Here is a 22919-nt window from a genome sequence, read left to right on the forward strand (position 1 = left end):
AAAAAAAAAAAAAAAAAAAAAGTAGTTACACAGAAGATGCACCAAGGAACAGAAAGAAGATCAAGTCTTTGAAGTAGAACAAAAATCAGACACATGCATAGAAATGAGGATTTGCATTGTGATAGTAAGATACCAGTCCGAGGCCTAATTTACCTTCACTGTCTGACATGGCATGCTGGAAGTCATCCATGATGAAGGCAATATCTCGATCATAGCCTCGAGTCCGTGACTCCTCCCTCATATGTTGCTGGACCTCTGGTAATGAATGGCTTGATCCAAACTGGTCTCTGGTATCTGCAGATATTGGTGGTAAGGGTCCAGCTGCTGCTCTTGCCATTCCCATTGGCTGACCAACAGGACTTAGTGGGCTTTCTTCCTCTGAGTTCTGTGCTACTATTGGGATCCTTCCCCTGCTTTGGCTAATAGGTAAACTGGTGGGTTTAGTTCTTCCAGAAGGTGCTGCATGACTAAAGGAAACATCTAGGGGTTCAGCTTCTTGGGCTTTCAGTCTTAAAGAAGAGCTGGAAGAATCCCTTTTTAAGGATAAATCAAGTCCATAAACTGAGGATGGTCTGGATGAGGGTCTAGATCTACTACCACTGCTATAAGACTTGTCAGCTTCATCTTGTAATGTGGATCTCATTGTTGCACCTAGTGCAGTCCCAAGGCCTGCTCCAATAGAGGAAGCCAGTGTTGGCCCCATGTATTTCTGTTGGTCAGTGATATTTTTTCTAAGGCCAAAAGTGATATCATCCTGAAGAAGCCTTGCCCTAGTAGTAATTCCACCAAGTGATGAAGTACTAGATGTCATATAGCTTGAATAATCAGGCTCTAGGTCTCTGCTTTCTTGGATAGGTGAAAACTTAGTTAGTTTGGGGTCTATCAAAGCTTTCTTGTGCTTTGACTGCTTCTGGTAAAGGAGGGCTGCTGGGAGCTGCTTAGCAGCTTGTTTCTCAAGGGTAAGCCTACCTATGCTGTATTTCTCAGATTTGGGGAAATGCCTATAGCTGCTATCTGCATGATAATACTGTGACAGGCCAGCAAGGTGATCAAGACTTTCTGCACCTCTACGGAACTCTTGCTTTATCTGATGTTTGAGAAGTTTGAGCTCATAAGGGTCTTCCATTGGGTCTTCATCAGCTTTAACATAGGAATGTAACCTAGAAGAAGTCTGTAGTGGTGCTAGGAAGTCTGATACTTCTTGTGCTCTCCTGGCCTCTGTTGTGCGAAGTAATCGATCTGTTTTGGTCAGATCTTTTTCATGGAGGCTAAAAGTGGAACCAAGTGTTCCTGTTCCTTTAGTAAGTTCGCCTATATCATCAATCAATACATAATTTCGTGGTGTATGGTGGTGGTCTATATCTGCATAGAAAGAATCTGCAGATATGCTTGATATTGGACTGCTTGCCATGCTGTTTCTCTCATCTAATCCTATTCTTAAATCCAAAGTACTGTATTTACTGCCTAGTTGGGAAACTGCATAACTATTGTCAGTTGAAACTGGAGCTATCATGAGAGGCTGATTTCGAATCACATCATAATTCGTGGTTATCTTAGGTTCCAAATACAACGTTGTTTGCCTTGGCTTTGGTTGTATCACCATCATCTGTGATGGGAGTTGATATGAAGGCTGTTGAGTTGGTGGAGGTTGAGCCTGTGGAGTATATGTCATAGTAGCTCCTGTTTGGAAAGCTGTCTGAGTTTGATAAGGTGAAACCTGCTGGTGATATAAAGGCTGCTGTTGTTGGTAATGCGATTGTTGTGTAAATTGAGTTGGTGCTTGAGTAGGCAGGGCAGGAGATGAGTACTGATACTGAGTATATGGACTTGTAGCAGGGGCAAACTGAGTTTCTGGCTGGGTTTGTGGTGGCATAAATTGATTAAATTCTGTTTGGGGTGCAGTACGTGGTCTTTCCAAGCCATGCTGAGTTTCTATTCTGGTCGACCTGGTATTACTAACTTCACTGTCTGACATATAATCACGTTCTTCTGCCACTCCTTGGAGATAGGCACGCTCTCTCTTTTCTCTTTCCTTTAACAGTGCTTCTTTTCTCCTATTGATACCCATTTCCAAGTATCTCAGTTTGGCATCTATTTCCTTTTCCTCCTCATCTAGCTCTGCTTGTTTCTTCCTAAGCTTAGCTGATTCCCGTTCAACCAAATCCAGTTCCCTGTCTATATCCTGAAGAATTTTGGCTCTGGCCATAGTAGTGGTCCGACAAATCCTTCTGCGTGAAACTGACCCCACAGAGGAATAGGGTGACTGGGTTCCTGCTGTTGCTTCCTCTGGAGGCGGATTGGGCAGAGTCCTCTTCACCTTCTTCTGAGTGCCTGATGGAGTTATGCTTGAAGAACTTTTTGTCTGAAATAAAAGAAACAAGACTGAATCACTATTCTGGAGATCTGATCTCTAATAAATCACAAGCTGTTTACAAATTTCTCATATTTTGGCTATATGTCTTAACCACATACTTTCTCTGATTCAGAGGAGGCTTGTGGTATCTGTGAATAAGCAGCAGCAAATGGCATAAAGAAAATGCTGTAGAYTCTTAAAGGTCAGGAAGCTAAACTATCTGATCCAAATTAGGAAAGGTACTGGCTATGACTTTATTTAGACTAATATGAAAAAATTTACCTTACTTGAAATTGAAGTGAGATTGTAATTTAAAGGCTTTTTATCTCATATAATCACACACAAGCATTCCGTGTGTGTGTTTGAGGAGAATGTGTTTTTATATAACATTTAAGAGAAATAATGTATAAAATATTATATACAAATATATATTAAAATTATATATACATAATATAACAACTCTGTATGCTAGATATGGAGTACATACTTAGCATCTATAACTTGCTCTGAAATTGAGTCAACTTTCTGCTTGCCATCATACTTGGTACAGCACATAATCCTCAGTCTCCCTTGCTATTTTTGCCTTACTTATGCTGGCATACACATTTTTTTCCAGGAAGATTTTTGTGCTTTATGAAAATAGTGTTCTAAGTATGAGCTTTCTTGTGTACATCCTAAATGAAGATAGATATGACAGTTTCAAAGCTACAGCTTAAAACTGTTTAAAGTTAAACAGTATAAAAATTAGAGTTGTAGTTAAGGCAAGATGTCAAGGTTTCCTCAAGGTTAATGGTCGAAGAATAATTCATTTTATGAGAAGACTCCTAAGTCTTTTTGGAAGTGTCTATCTCTCCTCATAAGCTAGGAGGTAAGCAACAGAGCTGCCCAGATGAAATCTAAATTTCTCTCTATATTAGAAGRGATTTTGATAGCTTCATATTAGCTTTGAAGTAAACGTAAGGTTCCCACACAATATACATATACAGTAAGAAGTGGGACTTAGATGATTTCAAAATTTTATCCTCTACTCTCAATAACTTCTGATGGATTTTGCTTCAGTAATGCTTTAATCCAGTAATGGATAAAAGATTTGTCCATACACATACTCTAGAAATAATCACTTGCAGACACCTTGATAGGGACATATAGAAATACTTCTGCACCACTTAACAGTAAAAAGTAATGATGTAAATGAGTAAAAAGAATGATGACTTTACTCTTCTACCTTTGCAGGCAAAATATAAGCATCATACTTYAGCAAGTGTTAACTGCTACAGAGTAAAAATAGATTTTTTTTTCCTGAAAAAAGGCACCGCTATTTCGATCAAATTACAAATCAACACAATCTTAATTAGGATAAAAAAAAAATCAATCAATCAAACCACAACAACAACAAAAAAAAGTACTTTTGTACTTTCCCAGCCTAATATGCTGYCAACAAATTATAAAAGCTTTTAAGAAATGTTGTGAACCTTCTTTTGCTGCTCCTGTTATCTACCTTTAGCAAATCACAATAATCAGCAGGTTATTTGTTATGAATCTTTAAATAAACATTTATATCTTTTCAAATGTCATTTAAGCTCATTCTCATTCATCCTCTTCATCTAAATTCTATCATTTTTTGCATGTTTCCAACTCCAATAAAAGTAATTTAATTTTGTTTTCAGTTTCCTGTGGCTATTTCCCATACCTGTGTTGTGCCAACAAATCAAAGAAACTAATTTTCTCTTGCTCAGTGTGTAGTTATAATCAAAGGCAAATTAATCATCTACAGTAGGTCTAGCTGGCGATTGATTTACATTGTATATTCACTCCATTACCACAGTTATATCTCCCTCCCAAATTGAAATAGCAATCACAGATGGTCACAGAAACAGTCACAGATTGGCACTGGTATTGGGGAACAGCTATTAATAGCACATCATTAAAAGGTATATGATACTTTAAAGAATGATTATATTGGGACATCAGAGCTCTTGCTTATGAATAAATTCCARTGTCAATTTATAAGATATTTTATTGAAGAAATATATCTTGTTTCCAACTACACATAAAGAAGCTCATGGATAAGACACTGCAGGGAGGTGAACCCTTGCTTTTGAAAAAAATATTGCCTCTAGTTCTTAGTTTCTATTCTCATCAGAGAAGAGATGACAGAGGATAGTCTTAACTATTTTTACCTGATATTTATATTGAGATATGAAAAAATAATTATGATTATTATATTTTAGTACTTCAATAAATTGGGCTCTATTTTCTTCTTCCTGGATATGCTCATCATCAGTTATGTTAGCATGCTATCCGGGAATAAAATGGGTAGATTTAAGGGAAGTTCAACTGCCATATTTTGGCAGATTATATTAGAAGAGGAATTAAATTTAATTTGTATATTTTGTTTAATTTGGTTAACTACCAAGGTAAAAAGATGATCTAAGGCCCATCTTCACCAAATYCTCTTCTTTTTGTCAAAGAAATATATGTAAAAAAGGATTGGGCTATCTAACCACTTCCTTCCACTTTAGATACTTGCTGCCTTGTTAGTATACATTAGTCTTGACTTACACTATCTGCTGAGCTAATTTTTGACTTTGGGATAATTTCTTTGAAATGACCATCCTATTCCTTTTGACTCTTTCTATCAGTATACCTTTTAGYAACAATTTTTGTCTCCTCTGATTTGATGGCATTGCTGATGAGGCTACTTGATATCTAACTCATTACATAAACCAGGCAAGCTCTGGGAAACCCTGATATGTTCCATTGTATCTTATTTGTTTTTAAAAGATAATTTCTACTGGAGATTGAATGACTCAGGGGATCTGCAATGGCTTTCCACCTTTAAAGAGTCTTCATGATTCTTGATGCCCAGACTATTTTTTTTTAATGAATCTTTTTTCATATTTTCCCACCAACTGAATTTGTTTGAATAAAATGTGGTGCTGTTCTTCTCTTTTCTCTGTATTCATCTAGCTATTCTTGGTTATTAGACACATTTRTTCAAAGAACAAATTATGTTCTTTGTTATCACTCTTGAATTTACAATTCTTATATTCATACTGAATATGTTGCATTTTAACAGTAAATAACCCTGTTTATAAACCCCCATCATTCTCTGCTATTCCATAATTTAGGATTTTCTGTGGTCTCAGCCTTCACACAAGCAAAATAAACTTTTTCCTTTGTCATACTTAGAACTGCCTAAATAGCATACTTTTAGCACTGCACTTAAAATTAATGTATGATTTTTAACATTAAGAAAACGAAATAATGGATATGATATGTGTGCGGACAAATCAAGTACAACTGTACTTGCAACACATTATTAGAGCTTTCCATCACTAGATTGACTGAGATGATACATAAATAGCCATGTTAACCTACCTATATGGTAAGTATTACAAAGTTAAGCTCCATTATAATGTCCTAGACGCTAAAAAAAAAAAATAAATAAATTTCTTAGCTTAAAGCACTCCTCTGCCACAATCCTCTGCCAACTCTGCAGCATAGAGAAAAGTCTGCTGTACACTCTAGAGAAASAAAATCTCTGCAGTGTAAGATTTTCTTAGGACTAGACTTGCATTAGACTAGACCAACTAGAAAGTTTTTAACACCCTAAGCATCAGAAAAACAATCCAAATAAAAGTTTTTGTCTTCAAATAAGGACTWTATAGTCAAACATTTGTTCAGCAGACTCAACATTAGCAGCAGTTAAAAAGATGCATGTTGATGTTCCAAAACACATCACATCTGGAATCTTTCATGCAGAGAAAAAGAATAAACCAAACCAACCAACCAACCAAAAAAATGTCACATTTCTGCTCCCCCCGCCAGCTCCCAAGACAAATTGCAATGGTAATGGGCAACTGTATAAAATATATCAATACGTATAAGTAGAAATTTCTGTAATTCATTATTTTAATAATCCAGTTGGCTTAAAACTAACTGGCCACCAATTACCATTGATGAAAGATCTTTTAGTAATTTTCTATTATCTTTAAAAGCACGAGCAAATGAAACCTAATTCCAAAAGATACACTAAGATAKTACACTAATGTTAGATTACTGTATTATGAATATGGAATCCTCAATTTGATCTTGTGGGATGTAAAGAATGATACAGGACAATGTTTTGTAGCTTGTCTGTGTAAGGTCAGACTTGTGACTGTTCTTGTAGACCCTCCTGGAAAAGTATTTATTATTAAGGAGCCACACTAACCACAAAGGATAAGCCTTGTTGACTTCTGCTACCAAACATTAGGGCAAAAATAGAGATCTATTCCATTCAACTGGCTAAGGCAGATACAGAACCACTTTTATTGCATGAAGAATCACAAAGCGTGGAAACCCATGTCTATATGGAGGGAGATACATTCTTCACTTTAAGAAAAACATGTATTTATAATCTCATAAGCAGTGTTGAGAATGAAGCAATTAAGTGCTGTGAAAAAGTTCTAACCATCACTAAAAATGCATTAGGCAATCTGCACTGTCTTCCCTTATGTGCCCTTGCTGGCAGTGGGAGTATCCAAAGCATGAATTAGATGAGCTGAATTTGGTCTTCAATTTGGTCTCCATATTGGGTCTTCCCATATGGAAGGGAAACACCCTGCTTCATGAGTATTATGTCAGAGGTTTGCTTTAATGCAACTCTTGCCTTCCATTTTTCTGCAAGTATTTTGCTTTGGGGATTGAGCATTCAKGCAGAAAACTAGCTTCTAAATCACTAGGCAGCAACACTAAGACGCCAGTCAGTCTGATTTTATCATGTGTTTTCATTCCTTTGGAGATTCTGTGGAGATAAATTTCTCTTCTATTAAAACCAATACACAAATTTTAGAAACAGTCTATTCCAAAATAATAAACATTTTTTCAGAAGATTTTTGCTTTCATTTGCGTCAGAGAGTCACTCACTCTCCAAATGAACACTTCTGCACCTTGCCTCCTCTTGCTCTTTTCATTTCCTCTGTGAAATCATTTGAAATTGCCATTTTCACTTCAAATGCAAGGGCAGCAGCACAGTGCACTTCCTAACAGCTGACGTGACAGGACATACCAACTTCTTTCCTCAGTTAAACACATAAAAGCCCATATACTTCTTTTGATTTTAGGGGGAGGAAGAAGAAATTCAATGAATATTTGATATGCAAACTACAAACAGATGTGGCCCTTACACTGTGATTTTCAAAGAGGCCTAAATCTATTTTTCATCTACTACTGTGTGTAGACATATTAACTGTTTGTAGAYATACTAACTGTTCTCTGTCATTGCACGGAAGGGGCAGTTGCACACCAACACTAACCTAACAAGTCACTTGGAACAGGACTGAGAACTATCTGTAGGTCAAATTTTGCCTGTTAAGGGCAATGGGATACCTCCTTTATTTGCACTGGTTAAAATGAGGATCAGCAGTTTGAGTGAGCTGAAATGCATTAGTAGAAAAACAGCTTGTGAGAAGAATGACATCCAGTGTTTTGAGTCTTTGATTCCAAATATTATAACTCCAACAATATTCCAAATGTATGTATTTAATTCATTTTAGTGAACATAAACACTACTTACAATGTTATGTTTTCATTCCGTCAGTTGATATCTATAAGCAACATCTATATTGCTTTTTATGTCTATCCCCTGAAGAGGCAGTAGTCCTTTTACCAGTTCTCCCAGTATGACCCAGTACTGTCTGTGAAGTTGCTTCTACAGTTCAAGTTATACAAGATGGCAACATTTCTATCTCATACACCAACATGATCTTCAAAGCTCATCTGAAAACAACTACTTTCTTTCTTATTCTCCATTTCTTTTCCCCTCTGCTATTCTGTGGTATTTATCTCTGTAATTACATTACTTATCTGTGTAAAGTGCCCTGAGATATGTACGCATATGAGAGATGCACTATCCAATTATACTTAATGTACATGAAATTATGTGCATCACTGTTATGTACATAGGGGGAAACCTTCAGACAAGCTGATTGAGGCAGCACAATGGACATCTGTAAAACTGTTAGACCCGTGCATTGTTCTTCATCAAAACGTCTGTACCAAACTGAGTAAATACATTTTTCTCACTATTCAGTCTCTGAAAAAGAAAAAAGAAAAGGGGAGGTGGGAGGAAGGAAGGAGAAGAAGGACACATAGAAGAAACTTGTTCAAAAACAGAGAAGACTCTGGTCAGAATTTCTGCTTTGAATGATAAATACATGTTTCTGACTTTGCTATTGAGGGCTTGAAAACATCACAGGATACATAAAATAAGTGCTATGCAGGAGATGCCTAATGACGCAACATTGTCTTTATATGTTCTATATTCAAATGATTTTCACTTAATTAAACCCTTTCCTATATGAAAATTATTTGTGAATTTTCAGAAGATAGGCCATTTTTTAAACAACAACAAAAACCGAGAACTCAAACAATTGAATTTATCTAGATAATGTCCTCCCCATCACTCAAGAATGTGTCTGAAGAATATTCTGCTTAGATACAGCATAAGGTATAATAAGACTACAAAATCAGAGGATAAGGTATGTGGAACAATATGACTTGCATGGCAGCAAGCTGGAGTAAAGGAAGATTCACCATCTGGAGAAACAGCAAAGGCAAAACTAGGATTGCTGAGCCACYGATACTTAACAGTAGCAAGGAAAAGGCTGTAAACTTGTGGCATGGCATACACCACTATAACACAGCCTGCTAATAGCATAATTAATGTTTCTTAATCAATCATCACTTTTTTCCCCCCTAATGCTTCATTTATGAGTCAAAGAGTCATTTTAAATCATGAAAACAGAACTTCCCTTGCAACTTATGAAAAGCTATCAAAATCTCTGTGAAGCAAATGGACYGTTTGATGCCTGTGCTGGATTAAGAAGCAAATGCTGTCTGTGCCTGGTGCCTCRTGTCCACGCTCTTTTCTGGGTGAAGCAGGGACACAGAATTAACTGTTCCTCAGTAGCAGGCTCTGATACAAGGACATTCTGCCATTGGAACTTCAAAACAGTCATGATAAAAATAATGAGACTTATTTCAGGTTTATTAAAAGATATTATATAATGGATGAATTAATAAATTCAGGAGTAGTCGAGCATTAATTTTTTTGTGGCAGCAGAAGACATTAGCCACCTTATTCATCTTGCAATAAATATATATATTTATTTTTTCAGACAATGCAACATCCTTAGCGGAGGCTTGTTCACTCTCAAATAGTGCTCCTCATTATGTAACACACAAAATGTCGTATGTTATTCCTCAGAGTCTCCTGATAGTCAGCTTTAATTTAAACTGTCATCTCACAGAATCACAGAACAAATCTTTGAAAATCATCTGGTCCAACTACCCTTCTTAAGCAGGGTCATCTGAAGTGTACTGCCCAGATTCTTGTCCAGACAGCTTTTGTATTATGTCCTAGGATATAGATTCTGCAATGTTTCTGGACATTCTGCTCCAGCGCTCAGTCATCTTATGGAAAATTCTAGTGGTATGAGAACATACTTTTAAATCCCTTTGCAATCCAACTGAGAATCCTGGCCAGAGAACATCGGTGAGAAAAATTTAGAACAGTTTATACTTATCAGCAGTATATGTATATGYTGAACTAACACCATCTGTGTTCAACTGGTATCAAACTACCTTGCAAACTTTCAGTTAGAACTGAAAAATCTCTCTCTGAAAGAAAGTATTAATCTTATTTTACAAGAAAATGCAAACCAAAAGGTGTCAGAAATTCTTGACTTTTTCTGCYTCTTAGCTACTGACTTCCTCCAAAGGCTAAGAAGACTCCACATGATGCCTGCAGTCCTGGTTTATTACTAAAGTGAGGATTCATCTCACCAAATGCACAAATATAATCCGAGCTTGCCCCCTRGACTACTGAAATGGGAGAAAGATCTTTAAAGGTGCAATGTGACACACTGGAGAATCACATCTGTTCTTCCTGACTGCAGATGCAATCTCAGGTCATACAGAAGTCCATGTCACAAATGTCTTGAGATAAGAGAGGTCAATCCCACTCCTTGAATTCCTGCTGTGAGCTACATGAGGATGTAGGAGTTACTTTGTAGCAGTTTTTTTTTTTTTTTTCATCTCTCCACCCATCTTTTTCTGAAGTATGTGAACTTCTCCCCTTAAAATATGCAAATATGCACAGTRTCTCTCAGGGTAGGAGCAATCTCTCTCTCTCTCTCCAAAAGTTTCAGCCAACACAACCTTCTTCCTCTTCAAACAGATGTAACAGAACCTGATGACAGAGGGAACAGATAGTCTGTCACAGATGGCTGAGATTATATAGTGCAGAAACTACTCACAGGATGTACAGATCTTCCATTATGATATTTTATAATGTTGCAAAGGTTTCCTAGCCAGACAACCTATTCCACAACCTTATATCTCTATTCTTATTCTGGTATAAGAAAGGCTTTTGCAATTTGATGTAAACCCCTTTCCAAGTGATACATCCTAAACAAAACAAAACTAACTCTTCTCCTTTTCCTACAAATCTCCAAAAAGCTTTCCTTTCAAAGAAGTCCTAAGTTCTGGAATAAACATGTACACAAATTTCCTGTATTGATACAAATAAGAAGAKCTTTATGCAATAAAAAAAGCTTTCACTGTATTATCTGTTTAAATTCACACCTCCTTTCAAACTAACACAGTGGCATTACACTGAGTTTAATCCACAGGGGCAGAAAGAGAAGTGGCAAAAGTATCATCATTTGATAATACATAAAACCAAACTGGACCTAACATCAATATCAGCTCTTCAACAAGGAAATCTAACAAAGGCAATCAACTCTTGATTAACACAACTGTGAATGAAACTGGGAGAAAGTCCTAACCTTTTTTTTTTTTTTTTTTGATAAATAGATTTAAATAAATGATTTTATATCTATTTTTTTGGGCAATTTTTAACTATATCCATTATTTATGATTCATCCTGTAATCAAGATCAATTTTCATAAAAATAAGTGAGTGGAGAAATTCAATCAGATTACAGTCYTGCAATCCATGGGATATTTAATCAAACTGTGTAGGATTAGAGAAGACAGTCGTAACCTTTAATTCATTTTCTTTCTACTATTTGAATATCAATTATACTATTTTAGTACTGCGACCTTCCTCTTTCCACTTCTGGTTACTGTGACAAGCAGGACAGGAACAGAGAAATTTGGCAAGCTTCTTTTTTAACCAGTAATGAAATTAAAAATAAAGAGAAGGCAGCAGCAAAAAACAGACAATAATGTGAAACATGCTCCATTACAGTTTCTAAACCTATACTTGTATCAAAGAAAATGAGAACCAGCACTCAAAAAAAACAATTGAGATCTGTCAGGATACTACAGAGAAATACTARAAGGTTGACCTTGAATCTTGCATATACTTTCACTGTGGACACAAAATGAATGAATAATTTTTTTTTTTACTTTTTTTTTTAATCTCCTGAGCTATCATTGTTTTGAATTCTTCTCTACTTGACTATGTGTACATGGACTACACCATTTGCCCTGAACATGCAGTTCATAGTAAGTTTTACTAGAGCAACATAGGAAATTAACATTAAAAGATGTTATTGGCATTCTTCACTCTGGCCACATACAATCATGTTTTCTGGTAAAAGACTGCAAATGGCATTTTTAATATAGTTGGTCCTTTTTACTTCTCAAAGTATTCTCATGAGATATCAGCAATGTTTGTTCATAATTACCCATCTGGGTTGGCTACTTTTCTTTGATTTTTACATGTGTTCTTATTGCTACAAAATTTCTGGTGACACCAGTGAGTCTGAAGCTGACCTGAACTAATATAGAGTTCACCAAGAAATGGAAAGAAATCAAACTTTGAATGTAAATAATTACTCATAAGCACATTCTATCCCAGTGGAAGAGAACAGGCTGAAGAATTAGTCTSAAGTGTCCAAACTAAATGTAACTACTGAATAAATTACTGACACTTTAACTTTTAGGTTTTGTCAATTTTGTTCAGCTTGGGTCCAGATGTTATCATGGATGTTCTAATGACTGATTCAAAGCCTGAAATAGTTCTTTTTCCATTGTGCCCTATAGGAGACCAATGCACAGAGTTTCAATACATCTTCTGACAAGATGTATAAAAGAAAGGACTTACAGACTGAAAGTAGAACTGCAGAAATGTCATTGCTCAAAGATGTGCTTCCTRCTGCCTCAGAATAAAATGTAGTACACTTTTGTGTGTGTTTGTGTATGTGCATGAACACACACCTGCATTTGAGTAACGCAACAGAGGTTTAAAAGAAAAAGTTTTTACAATATAAGAACAGTACAAACTATTCATTATTAAGATAATCTAAGAGGAGAGTGGTTGTTAATTAATATTTAGTTGGAAAACAAGAAAAAAAATGAGCACAAAAAAAAAGGTCTTCTAACATGCACTATGCTGCCACTTCATATCTCTACAAAGATCATCTTAGCAAAATTCATGGTGTTTTGATGGAGATGCACCACAATCTCTCCAWGGTAAGAACAAATGCTGGAAAGAGAACTTGATTTCTGGTAAGGCAGAAAATCAATGGTTGYAGAGGCAAGAAGCACAAATTTTTAAACTACTTGAAGTCATCATTTAGTAATAGGCTATAACAGTAAAAGCTTAGTAGTACAGCTCAGGGAAAAAAAAAAAAAGTGAGTGTTTCCCATTATTTAATGTGGACAAATAATGCAGTTCTTCAGTTATRTAAAATGTATGGGTGTGCATTTTTATTTCCTTTTTTTTTTTTTTCACTTCAAGTTAAATCCATTTTTGCAAAAGTCCTAGGAATATTAGCTTTTAAGAGCCATCTCCATGTAAATGATTCTTAGTAACATTATTTTTGTTCCATGGAAGTATGGAAGTATGGAAGTACTTTGCATGGAAGTATGAGTGTATTTAGTATTTATGTAAGACAACCACAATATCGCTTTGCAGAAATATTTTGACCTTAAGTCAGAATTAATGCTTAAGGGGGTTCAACTTAATAAGCATTCATTTATTTCCCTCTGAGCTGAGACTGACAGAAGTTTGTTATTTAGTGTCAATCATGCCCTGATTTGGACAGACCAGGACAGAGATCATTAACTTATCTCCTATAATGAAGACTATTGTTCACAGTACTTCATTTCTAAATCATCTGGACAGGAACCTGAGATGGTTTTCATAGTATTTTTGGATGAAAGCATTTATGCACATCCATAAACAAGATTAAAGAACCTTGCCCACAAATAATACTTATAGAACCAGTTGTTTCAGTATGTCAGTAAGATGCATGAAATTCTTCGGATCTCAGATCTGTCTTAGGGAACATGATTGCACTGTAATCATTCTAGTACATCACTGTACACATAATAAGAGCTAGGCTGACCAAATAGTGATAAAGGTTATCTTGACTGATAAATCACTGATGGAATTTACTTCACCATGTATTACCTACGAGCTCTGTGTATTAGTATGTAATTCCTTATCATGTTATTTGAACATCAGTTTACATATAAATGCTAAATACTGAAGTCATAATAAAACATTTTTATCTTCRCTTACTTTTTTCTGAAAAGCAGTACATGACATTGTATTTGACTTTGGTCTAAAAATCGTAACCTAATTTGCTTTTCTTCCACAATTCTAATTCCTTAAAATCTTTTACAGATTATATACTCAAAATATATAACAACTGCAATACTATAAAATCAYAATAGCCTAGAAACATAAAATAACTAAGACCTAGAAAGTGTAATACATATCCATTATATTTTAGATAGTTTCTACTTATTTTTAAGAATAATTAAAACTCAAGACCAAGGCATGAGGAACCTATTAACACACTGGTCTACAAAAAGCAAACCCTGAGCTATTTTTAAGACTTAAAAAGACTGAAGACAAGAGAAAAGGTGATGCTGTGACTTTCTCACATGCTCACATGATAACAGTTGAAAGTTACTTCTGGCTATTGAGTTCTTACAACCTGTAGTTATACTTTCTAGTGCAACTAGTACATCTAGTATCTTTTAAAATAATTTTAAAAAGGTATTTCATCAGTAGTGGCAATTACAAATTCAGTTATGCAAATTAAAGAATAAACCTATGACAAGGAGATGCTGAAGAAAAGGCCTATTTGCACAATATATATCAACTGAATTACTGAAAAGGAGTTAATCTATMTGAAATCCAGTCCCCTTCATTTGCTTTCAAGATCAGAAGGATACACAATGTCTTTTAATATAGGGGCTGGCCACAGAGCTTAAAACCCCGATGGTCTTTTTCATGGCCTCTGGTTCTTTGAGATATCTTAGTATCTGAGGTATCTTAGAAGAGACTATGGATGGTAATTATCTCCTATTGACATAATATATTTGGAGTAAATCAGTTTCTAACTTCTTACATTGTCTGCTTTCTCTAGGTGTTTTATTGCTCTCCCTGTCATCAATACTTGTCAGGTGTCCAACCGTGAAAACCTGTTCACTGCTCTGGATAGGACCCATTTAATTACCCAGAAGATATGGTAAAGGAGCTGAGTGAACAATGACTAAGCAGCACATCCAGAATGAGGACAGAAATCCATTTCTTCAGATCTGAGCAACAGGAAAAGAAATACCCCTTTGCAAAGCGGGAGCATTCGAGATCCTCAAGCTACATGGGTTCGGAGAATTAAAATAAAAGCTCCTTGAGAAAGGTCAGCACATGAGATAAGAGGGAATCTCCTTACAGTACCTATCTGGGAGCAGTAACAGTGCTGTAGTGTGCAGAATAAATGAGAGGTCAGGTTAAACTAGGAGCCTACTATCAAAGACAGAAATCATTTCACAAGCTGCACATATATAGCACATATATGACAGTGTCTGATACCTAAGACTTTATACTTGATTAGATCACTGCTAATTGAAACACCAATAAATAATGCTAATGACAAAAGTAACAACAGTAACTGAAAAATAATGTTTTGAAAAAACCTACTACATCCTATCTCCAGTCTATGAACATGGATTATAAACAAGGTGAGAGGATTTATTCCACAGGTAATGTTTTTAAGTCCAGAAAATAATAAAAAAAAAATGTTAAAAAATAGAAAAAAAAAAGGAGAGGAGAAAGGAAAAAAAAAGAATATCCTAATTTAGGAGAAATGTGTTTAGAATTCAAAACAAACTGTCTCCTATATGTAAACTAACAATAAGACTGTAGTGACAAACAGTTGACTGGGCCTAACCCTACGGAAAATACAGTGGAGATAGTGGGAAGACCATTTATTCAGCAAAAGAAGATTTTACAAGAAGAAATAAGATTAATTAAGGAAAACAAAGAGAATAACAGAAAAAATGCCTTTTAGCAAGACTTTTTAGACTTGAAAAATAATCTCACTGGAAAGAAAATGCTTCTGGCTCAAAACAGGAGAAAATAGTAAGCCARGAAAGAGGAAATAATCTTTCATTAACCTTGTAGGGAAAAAAATCAAAACCAAAACAAACAAARAAAAGAACTTGTTGATCTTTAAACCCTTTTTTTTTTTCACAATGCATTTTTACTATTTTGTTTCTTCTTGATATTTCCTGTGGATGCTATGAATTTAATAATTTTTTTTTTAGTTTATTGCATCATCATAACACTTCCATCATTTGCCATTTCATTTTTCAAGCACCAGTGCTTAACTGTATCAAAATAAAGCTAACAAATAAAGTTAATATACATAAAGTTTACAAATTTCCTCCTCAAAAAATTTGGATGAGAAATTTTCATATTTAAGTCATTCCGACAAAGGAGAAGGGTTTGGGGAGCGGTGAGCAACCTGAGGTATGTTTTCTGACACAGCACAGTGCCTGCACTGGCAWCAGCCCAAGTCAATAAAAACAGGGTAAGAATCTTGTATTTCTGCTGCATCAGAGACACACAGAGCAAAAGATAAAGTCTGTGCATAGTGCCTCCAGTCTTCACAGTTGTCCAGCATTTAATTAAATATGGACTTTACAGTAGTAAAGAATAAAACCGATATTATGAATGCATATCATGTACACTTTAAATTTCATGTTCTGCTCTTGAAAGTATTTGCTTTTCCAGTCACATTTAGCTTGTGACTTAGTGTACAGCAGTGGTTCTTCCTCAGTTGTTCASTGAATTTACAAACTAAACCTCAGTTGTTAACTGAATTTACAAACTAAACTCAAACTCCTAATGCTCTGAACTGCAGGAAAAACTGTTTCCAGTATTATTTCTTGAAAGATACCTTACAAGACATTTCCCTTGTTCCAGCCTGTTTCGCAATTTGTTCCTCACTCCAAAGTCTGTGAAACATGATTTATCAATATGGGTAACGTATATGCAGAATAAGTTGCTAGACGGTAATAAAAATAAAATCACAAACCTAGCGCAAGAGTAAGCAAGGTCAGAAGCAAGACTGGCTCAGTATTTACCTTTGCTTGTTTTCCTTTGTTTGCAAAACATCATTAAGAAAATCCATTTTGTTTTTTTTTTTAACATTTTTAATGATGTTTTGCAAACAAAGGAAAACAAGCAAAGGGATTTTTTTTTTAACTAGTTAAAACGTGAGAGGGGGGAGCTATTTCARTAACACTGTCATAATATTTTTGGTTTTCTTGTCAAGCTCTTGGGCTTTTTATTTGTGGCCAAATGAAAAATAGAAATAAAGATGGGTCCTTTGCCTGAGTTGCAGTGCTTTCAAGCAAGCTATGTTCAAATGGGCTGTAAGAACATAAGAACACAGAAAAGCCTATACTGTTTCTGACAAAAGACCCTTGCTGCCTAGGGAAATACCTGGAGGCATTACTCTCAAACTCTTTATACTACTTTGTTGATGAAAAGAGCAAAGGACAAATCAGTGATTCCTCTCCATTCTTTATAGAAGCATATGATATTTCAGCTGTGGATTATAAATGGTATCAAGAAAGGAATATCAATGTGATGTAAATGATTAAGCCAGACAGTAAAATTTCTGGAATGACTGGAAAAAGTCATTGGTTTCAGCTTTAGTTTAAAGAAGAAATCACAGTTTTTTTAATTATTGTCATCTTACATAACTTAAATGCACCAAGAATGCAACCATGGAATAACACAATGATAAGCTTATAAAATAAGTATTACTTACAAACTACCTTATGATTGCCTGAGGCTTATGTCGCTATGTTTATAAATGCTATACAACTATTGAAAATAAACCCTGAGGCTCAAACTCATCTCCTTTAATCTCAATTTTAGGTCTCAGTTTTAGGTGGAAAAATGCCACTTGGATTCACCTTGCCTATCGCTTCTGCAGTTAACCTTTCCACCTTTGGCAACTGCTGACTGTCCAAACACAGTRTTTGTCTAGACTTAGCAAGGTCAATAGAGTTAAATTTCTTATCTCACACACACAGAGGAAGCTCTCAGTATTCAATTTGCCTTCAAGGAAAGTTATTACCCATGCTAGTTATTTATTTTCAAATCCTGTCTTTAATTTTCATCAAGGGTATCTAATGGCTATYCCATTTCACTTGTTTCGGGTTTACAGTGTAAGCACACAAACACACTTGATGCTTGAGTTGCATTTTGCATTAGCCAAAAGCTCGAAAAGGGAGTAAGGTGAAATAATAGAATCTGTACTTCTATGGGAAGCACTTAGACTAGATGAAAGGTGTCAGAGAGGGACCAGCTGGAAAAGAGAAGTACGGGTTAGCAAGAAGATTRAAGAGAAGATATGGGCAGATGGAGAATGTGAACAGAAATTGAATCGAGACCTGAATTCAGGCTGTATGGAATGTAAAAAAGTTACATTCTCCTCCGGAGGAGGAGAGCYAAAACACAGACTTCCTCTGCAGGCTCCTACAGTGAGACATGGAGAGGAGGAATCTGAAGAAGGAAATTTCATGCCCTGGCTCAAAGTTTCAGAGAGATTTTGAAGCTGGTCCTGTGGCAGTTTCAGACTTATCCCCCTATTAGGAGTTTCTAAACGRCTGGCTTAGGTATCATAGCCTTGGAAATCATTGTAATCACTGAAAAGAGAAATCAAGGACTAAAGGCATGGAAAAAAAATGCTTTAAGTGTCCTCTACAGATTGGAGAATTATTTACAGGTTGATGTCTCAAAGTCAGACTGGATATCAAAAAAGCCAAGCTTGTTCTGGTTAAAAAAAAAGAGTGGAGCATTCTGGAAATTTTAAGGTAGAAATGTAATGTAAAGAAAAGTAACCACTCATAGAGTGGAGAATATAGAAACATATGGAACACTTTTTTTTTTTTTTTTTTTGCTGCTCTGATTATTATGTTGCCTTTAATTATTTCAGATCCTAATTTTGGATGTACTGAGTCCTTTTTCCATCCTTTTTTTTTGTCAGTCTTGGATCACTTCCAAACAACATTTAATCACATTTGGCTGATCAAGCTAATATTTTAAGAACTTTGCTAAATATTTAACATTTAAATCCAAGTATTGGAAAAAAAACTCAATATTTTGTTATGAGATAAAGTTTGAAGCAGGTACTGGGTTACTACTTTGTTAAGAAAAATCCGCCTTTTTTTTTTTTTTTTAGTTACAGAATGTTTGCTCAATTTGGAGGGAGGCTTATGCACGTAAAAATAGGTTCCTTTTGGCGGAAAATAAATTGTAAGCTCTATTCCAAATGTGTATCAAATGTGCTTAAATCCCAATAGGGGAAAACTAGCTCTAACTGATGCCTAGTCCTCCAGACAACCTCAAACCACTCTCTGAATCTAATCCAATGTAAATCTCCCCAACTACTTACAGTATACTTGCAGAGGCTTTAGTACCAAATGCTTTAATCTATTCATCTGCTTTTATCATACCAAGTGTCTTGCTGATGCAGACACAGGCAGTGCTTTCTTCCTAAGAAAGATGTTAAATACTCTGGTCTTCTCAGTACAATATCACTCTACTGTGTTAATGAAGCTGCTCATGAAACAGTGGATAGCATAAAAAGCAAGAAACTAAACTTACCTGTAGAGCAAATGAGATAAATTCCCTTTTGAGTTCAGTTGAGCTATTTCTTGATCATCTAAGGTAAGCAKATCATTATACTAACAGAATTTTCCCTCTCCTATTTAATTAGAGAGAGCAAACTGAAGTATTACTTCATAAGAGAGGAAAGTCTGAGGCCAAAACAGAGGTGAAGCACACCCAAACTTACTTGTGCTCCTTTCTCATTCTCCAATGCTTGATACAACAGTATATATTTATATGCTGTGTTTATTATTTTAAAGCATAGAACATTGTATTGACCTTTCCTCACACSAAAAATGCAAGATATTCCTAGAATGGAGATGTGTGGGTAGATAATCAAGTCAGCTGCAAATGAGTGTGCCTTTATTCTTCTCTGTCTTTTATGGAAGATAAAAAATTGAGGATTTTTTGAGCAGGGAGGGAGAGGGGATTGCTTTGCTAATGTCTAGTTGAGAACTTGTTATGAGGAACACAGATGAGCTGTCAGCAGATGAGAAAAGGCCCGGGTGATATAAAACGCTGGTTCTTTGTCAAATCTATACCACAAATCTCATGCTTTATAAAAGAYGGTGAAACAGCCACTTAGAAAACCACAAAACTACAGATCATACTAATTTTATATTATACATGAGTACCCTCATTGAATAAAGAAGGTGTGAACTCAAGTAACATGAAAGTCACAGGAAATTCAGACTGACCCAGTTAAATGACTTATAGAAAATAATATTCTCATGATCATGATCACATTCTCATGAATGTGGGATAGTCGTTTGGAAGGCCGTTGTGTTTTGAAGATCTGACAGATGGAAAAAAGTCATAAGACTTATGTCTTATAAGTCATTTGACTCTTAAGAAAGTTATTCCATAGGGTTTGAAATAGAGTACAGGAAGCTTGAATTGTTAACAGGACTCTAAATTCTAAATACTCCAAGTCTATTAGAAAAAAAGTTTAATTTAGTTAGATTTAAATCTAACTAAAAAAAAATTTTAAAAAGGAGGAGATATCCTGGGGGGAATGCAAGAGTCCTTGTCTTTGCCTCCTGATATTTTGTTCTATTTGACTAATACTGCTATTTAAAATATTTCCTAAAAGAACTAGATGCTAAGAGAGATTAACATTTAGAAAATGAAGCAGAAAAGGTCTTTCAAAAATGTTTTATTTACTAACAGAGGCTAAGCCTCATTATAAAAATATAATATTTCAGCTTTTAGGAGGTTAAGTCACTTCTAAAAACACATATATCCTCCTGAAGTATTTAGGATCTCTTAAAAATTGCATTCATGGAGAGAAGGGAAGAACAACAAAATCTCCTATCATGCCTTTCTACAAGTTTTTTGTTGATTTGGTTTGAAAGCACAGGAATGAGGAAGCACTCAGTACTTTTGTCCACAATGCAGAAAYAGGCAGAACCCTTGCTCTATTACCACTGCATCCTTTGTGAGAGAATGCAGATGATGCATGTTTAGTAAATTAATTTCTCTCCCCTTTCTTCAGAAAAATCAAAAGATGGGAGGGTGAAAAAAAAAGTGATATATAAAGGTTAACAGGATAAAGAAAATCAGTCTTGTACTTTAACTTGTACTTTAAATTTTGAGTTCTCTTAAATCAAACAGCCAGCAAACAAGCAACTCAYTTATACCCTTCCGTACTTAAAGTGAAACTCAAAAAGCAGTTAAAGCATTTGACCTAAAGGTAAAATTATAGTCACTAAGGCAGGCCTTTTACTACTACAACCATGTGACCACATATCTCACAGAACACAAAACAATTCTGATTTTTTTATAATGAATACAAGAGCTATAACAAAGGACCAAGCCTTAGTAGCAGACAATCTGTGACTAGAAATTTCTGCATGATACTAAGTAAGGTAACATGCTTTCTGCTGCTGGGGAATGCAAAAATCAAACAAACAAAAGAACAAACAAACAAAAATAGCYCCAAAATACTATCATTTGCCTTATCTAAAGAGAACATTTGTCTCTGTCAACCAGATCTAGTGGGATCATACTAGGAATATCTACCTCGGTTCGCTCCCTCAGTCCCCAGACTTAGAGCACATACCTAGCCTAAGGTATTAAAGTTTTAAAACTGAAGAGAACTGAAAATATCTCCTTATAAATGAACATATGAAATGAATTCTAGCATGTAATGTTAATGGAACTATTCATAATAAATACGGCTTATCTAAATATCATGTAATCCTTTGGTAATATTTTATCCAGATCATAAGTAATGCTGCTGGGGAGGAAAATGAGGACTCATGTTGTTTTTAAAGTGCTATGGACAAGGTACAGAGGTCAATATATGAAAGAAAAATGTTAATAAGACAAGTTACATTAACTTGATTTTAAACCAAGAATAATGATTAATTACAGAGAACAGTATTTACTGCATTCTGTAATTTCCATTTCCATTTATTATGCATGTATATTAACAGGTACTACATATCTGAACCAACAGTTTCAGAGCTGTTGCGTRTTGCTTAAAAACATTTTTCAGTATAATGTTATAGATGATAAAACAGACTAATGTGCTCCATTCTATTCTTTCTAAACTTATGTTCCTTAAAAAAAAGACACTTTAAAATCAGTTAAAAAAAAATCTTCTGTTCTTACTACAAAAGTARATGAAGTCCTACATTTTTTACTCAGATAAAGAATCAGTCTTTTGGGATCTGGCTTGAAATCATTATCCTTCTAACTATCATATTCATTTTTGAATTAAATTTTTGCTTTACAATTGCAGCAGATTTTAAGCAAGAAAATTGAGAAAAGTCTCTATTAACACTTAATAACCAAATTGATRGAATCTATTCAGAAAACTAAAACTTAAATATACATTTCCTACCCTGAAACTTACAGGCTGTTGACAGATGTGCCTTTGCATTAGCTTCACTAATACAAATACTTCTGCTTAGACTTTATGCGTGGCTTAGCTGTATATGCTTTGTGTGTCTCAGCTCATGGGCATGATCTTGCTTCATTTTAGCTGAGCAAACATTTTATATCTGAAAGCAAAAGGAAGACAACTTTCTCCTTCCAATACACATAAAGAATATGTAGCAGTGAGGAAGTTGACAGTGACTGCCATGTGACTTGATTCAGTCATCCACCGGCATAAAGTGACATTTTATTAAGCTAGTCATAGAATCATAGAATCATAGAATCATAGAATCATAGAATCATAGAATGCCCAAGGTTGGAAGGGACCTCAGAGGTCATCGAGTCCAACCCCCCTGCACATGCAGGGTCACCTAGAGCATGTGGCACAGGGCTGCATCCAAGCGGGTTTTAAAGATCTCCAAAGAAGGAGACTCAACAACCTCTCTGGGCAACCTGTTCCAGGGCTCTGTCACCCTCACTGTCAAGAAGTGTTTTCTCAAGCTCCTGTGGAACTTTTGGTGCCTCAGCTTGTGGCCGTTTACTCTAGTCCTATCGCTGTGGACCACTGAAAAAAGGCTGGCCCCCTCCTCCTCACTGCCTCCCTTGAGGTATTTATACACACTGATCAGGTGCCCCCTCAGCCTCCTCTTCTCCAGGCTGAACAGGCCCAGCTCTCTCAGCCTTTGCTCATATGGCAGATGTTCCAGGCCCCTGATCATCCTGGTAGCCCTGCGCTGGACTCTCT

The 22919-nt window shown here is 35.5% G+C and overlaps 1 protein-coding gene across 1 annotated transcript in view; it reads right to left on the reverse strand.

Annotated features, from left to right (window-relative positions):
- PCLO (piccolo presynaptic cytomatrix protein) overlaps positions 1–22919 on the reverse strand; it is a 320601-nt gene that overhangs the window by 137789 nt on the left and 159893 nt on the right. Inside the window, exon 7 of the mRNA XM_026052206.1 lies at positions 154–2362. Coding sequence (XP_025907991.1) covers positions 154–2362 — 2209 coding nt within the window. The remainder of the gene's footprint in view (positions 1–153; positions 2363–22919) is intronic.

Source organism: Nothoprocta perdicaria, unplaced genomic scaffold (assembly GCF_003342845.1).
Source record: "Nothoprocta perdicaria isolate Ctin4 unplaced genomic scaffold, notPer1 scaffold_85, whole genome shotgun sequence".
In the NCBI taxonomy this organism is placed as follows: Eukaryota; Metazoa; Chordata; class Aves; order Tinamiformes; family Tinamidae; genus Nothoprocta; species Nothoprocta perdicaria.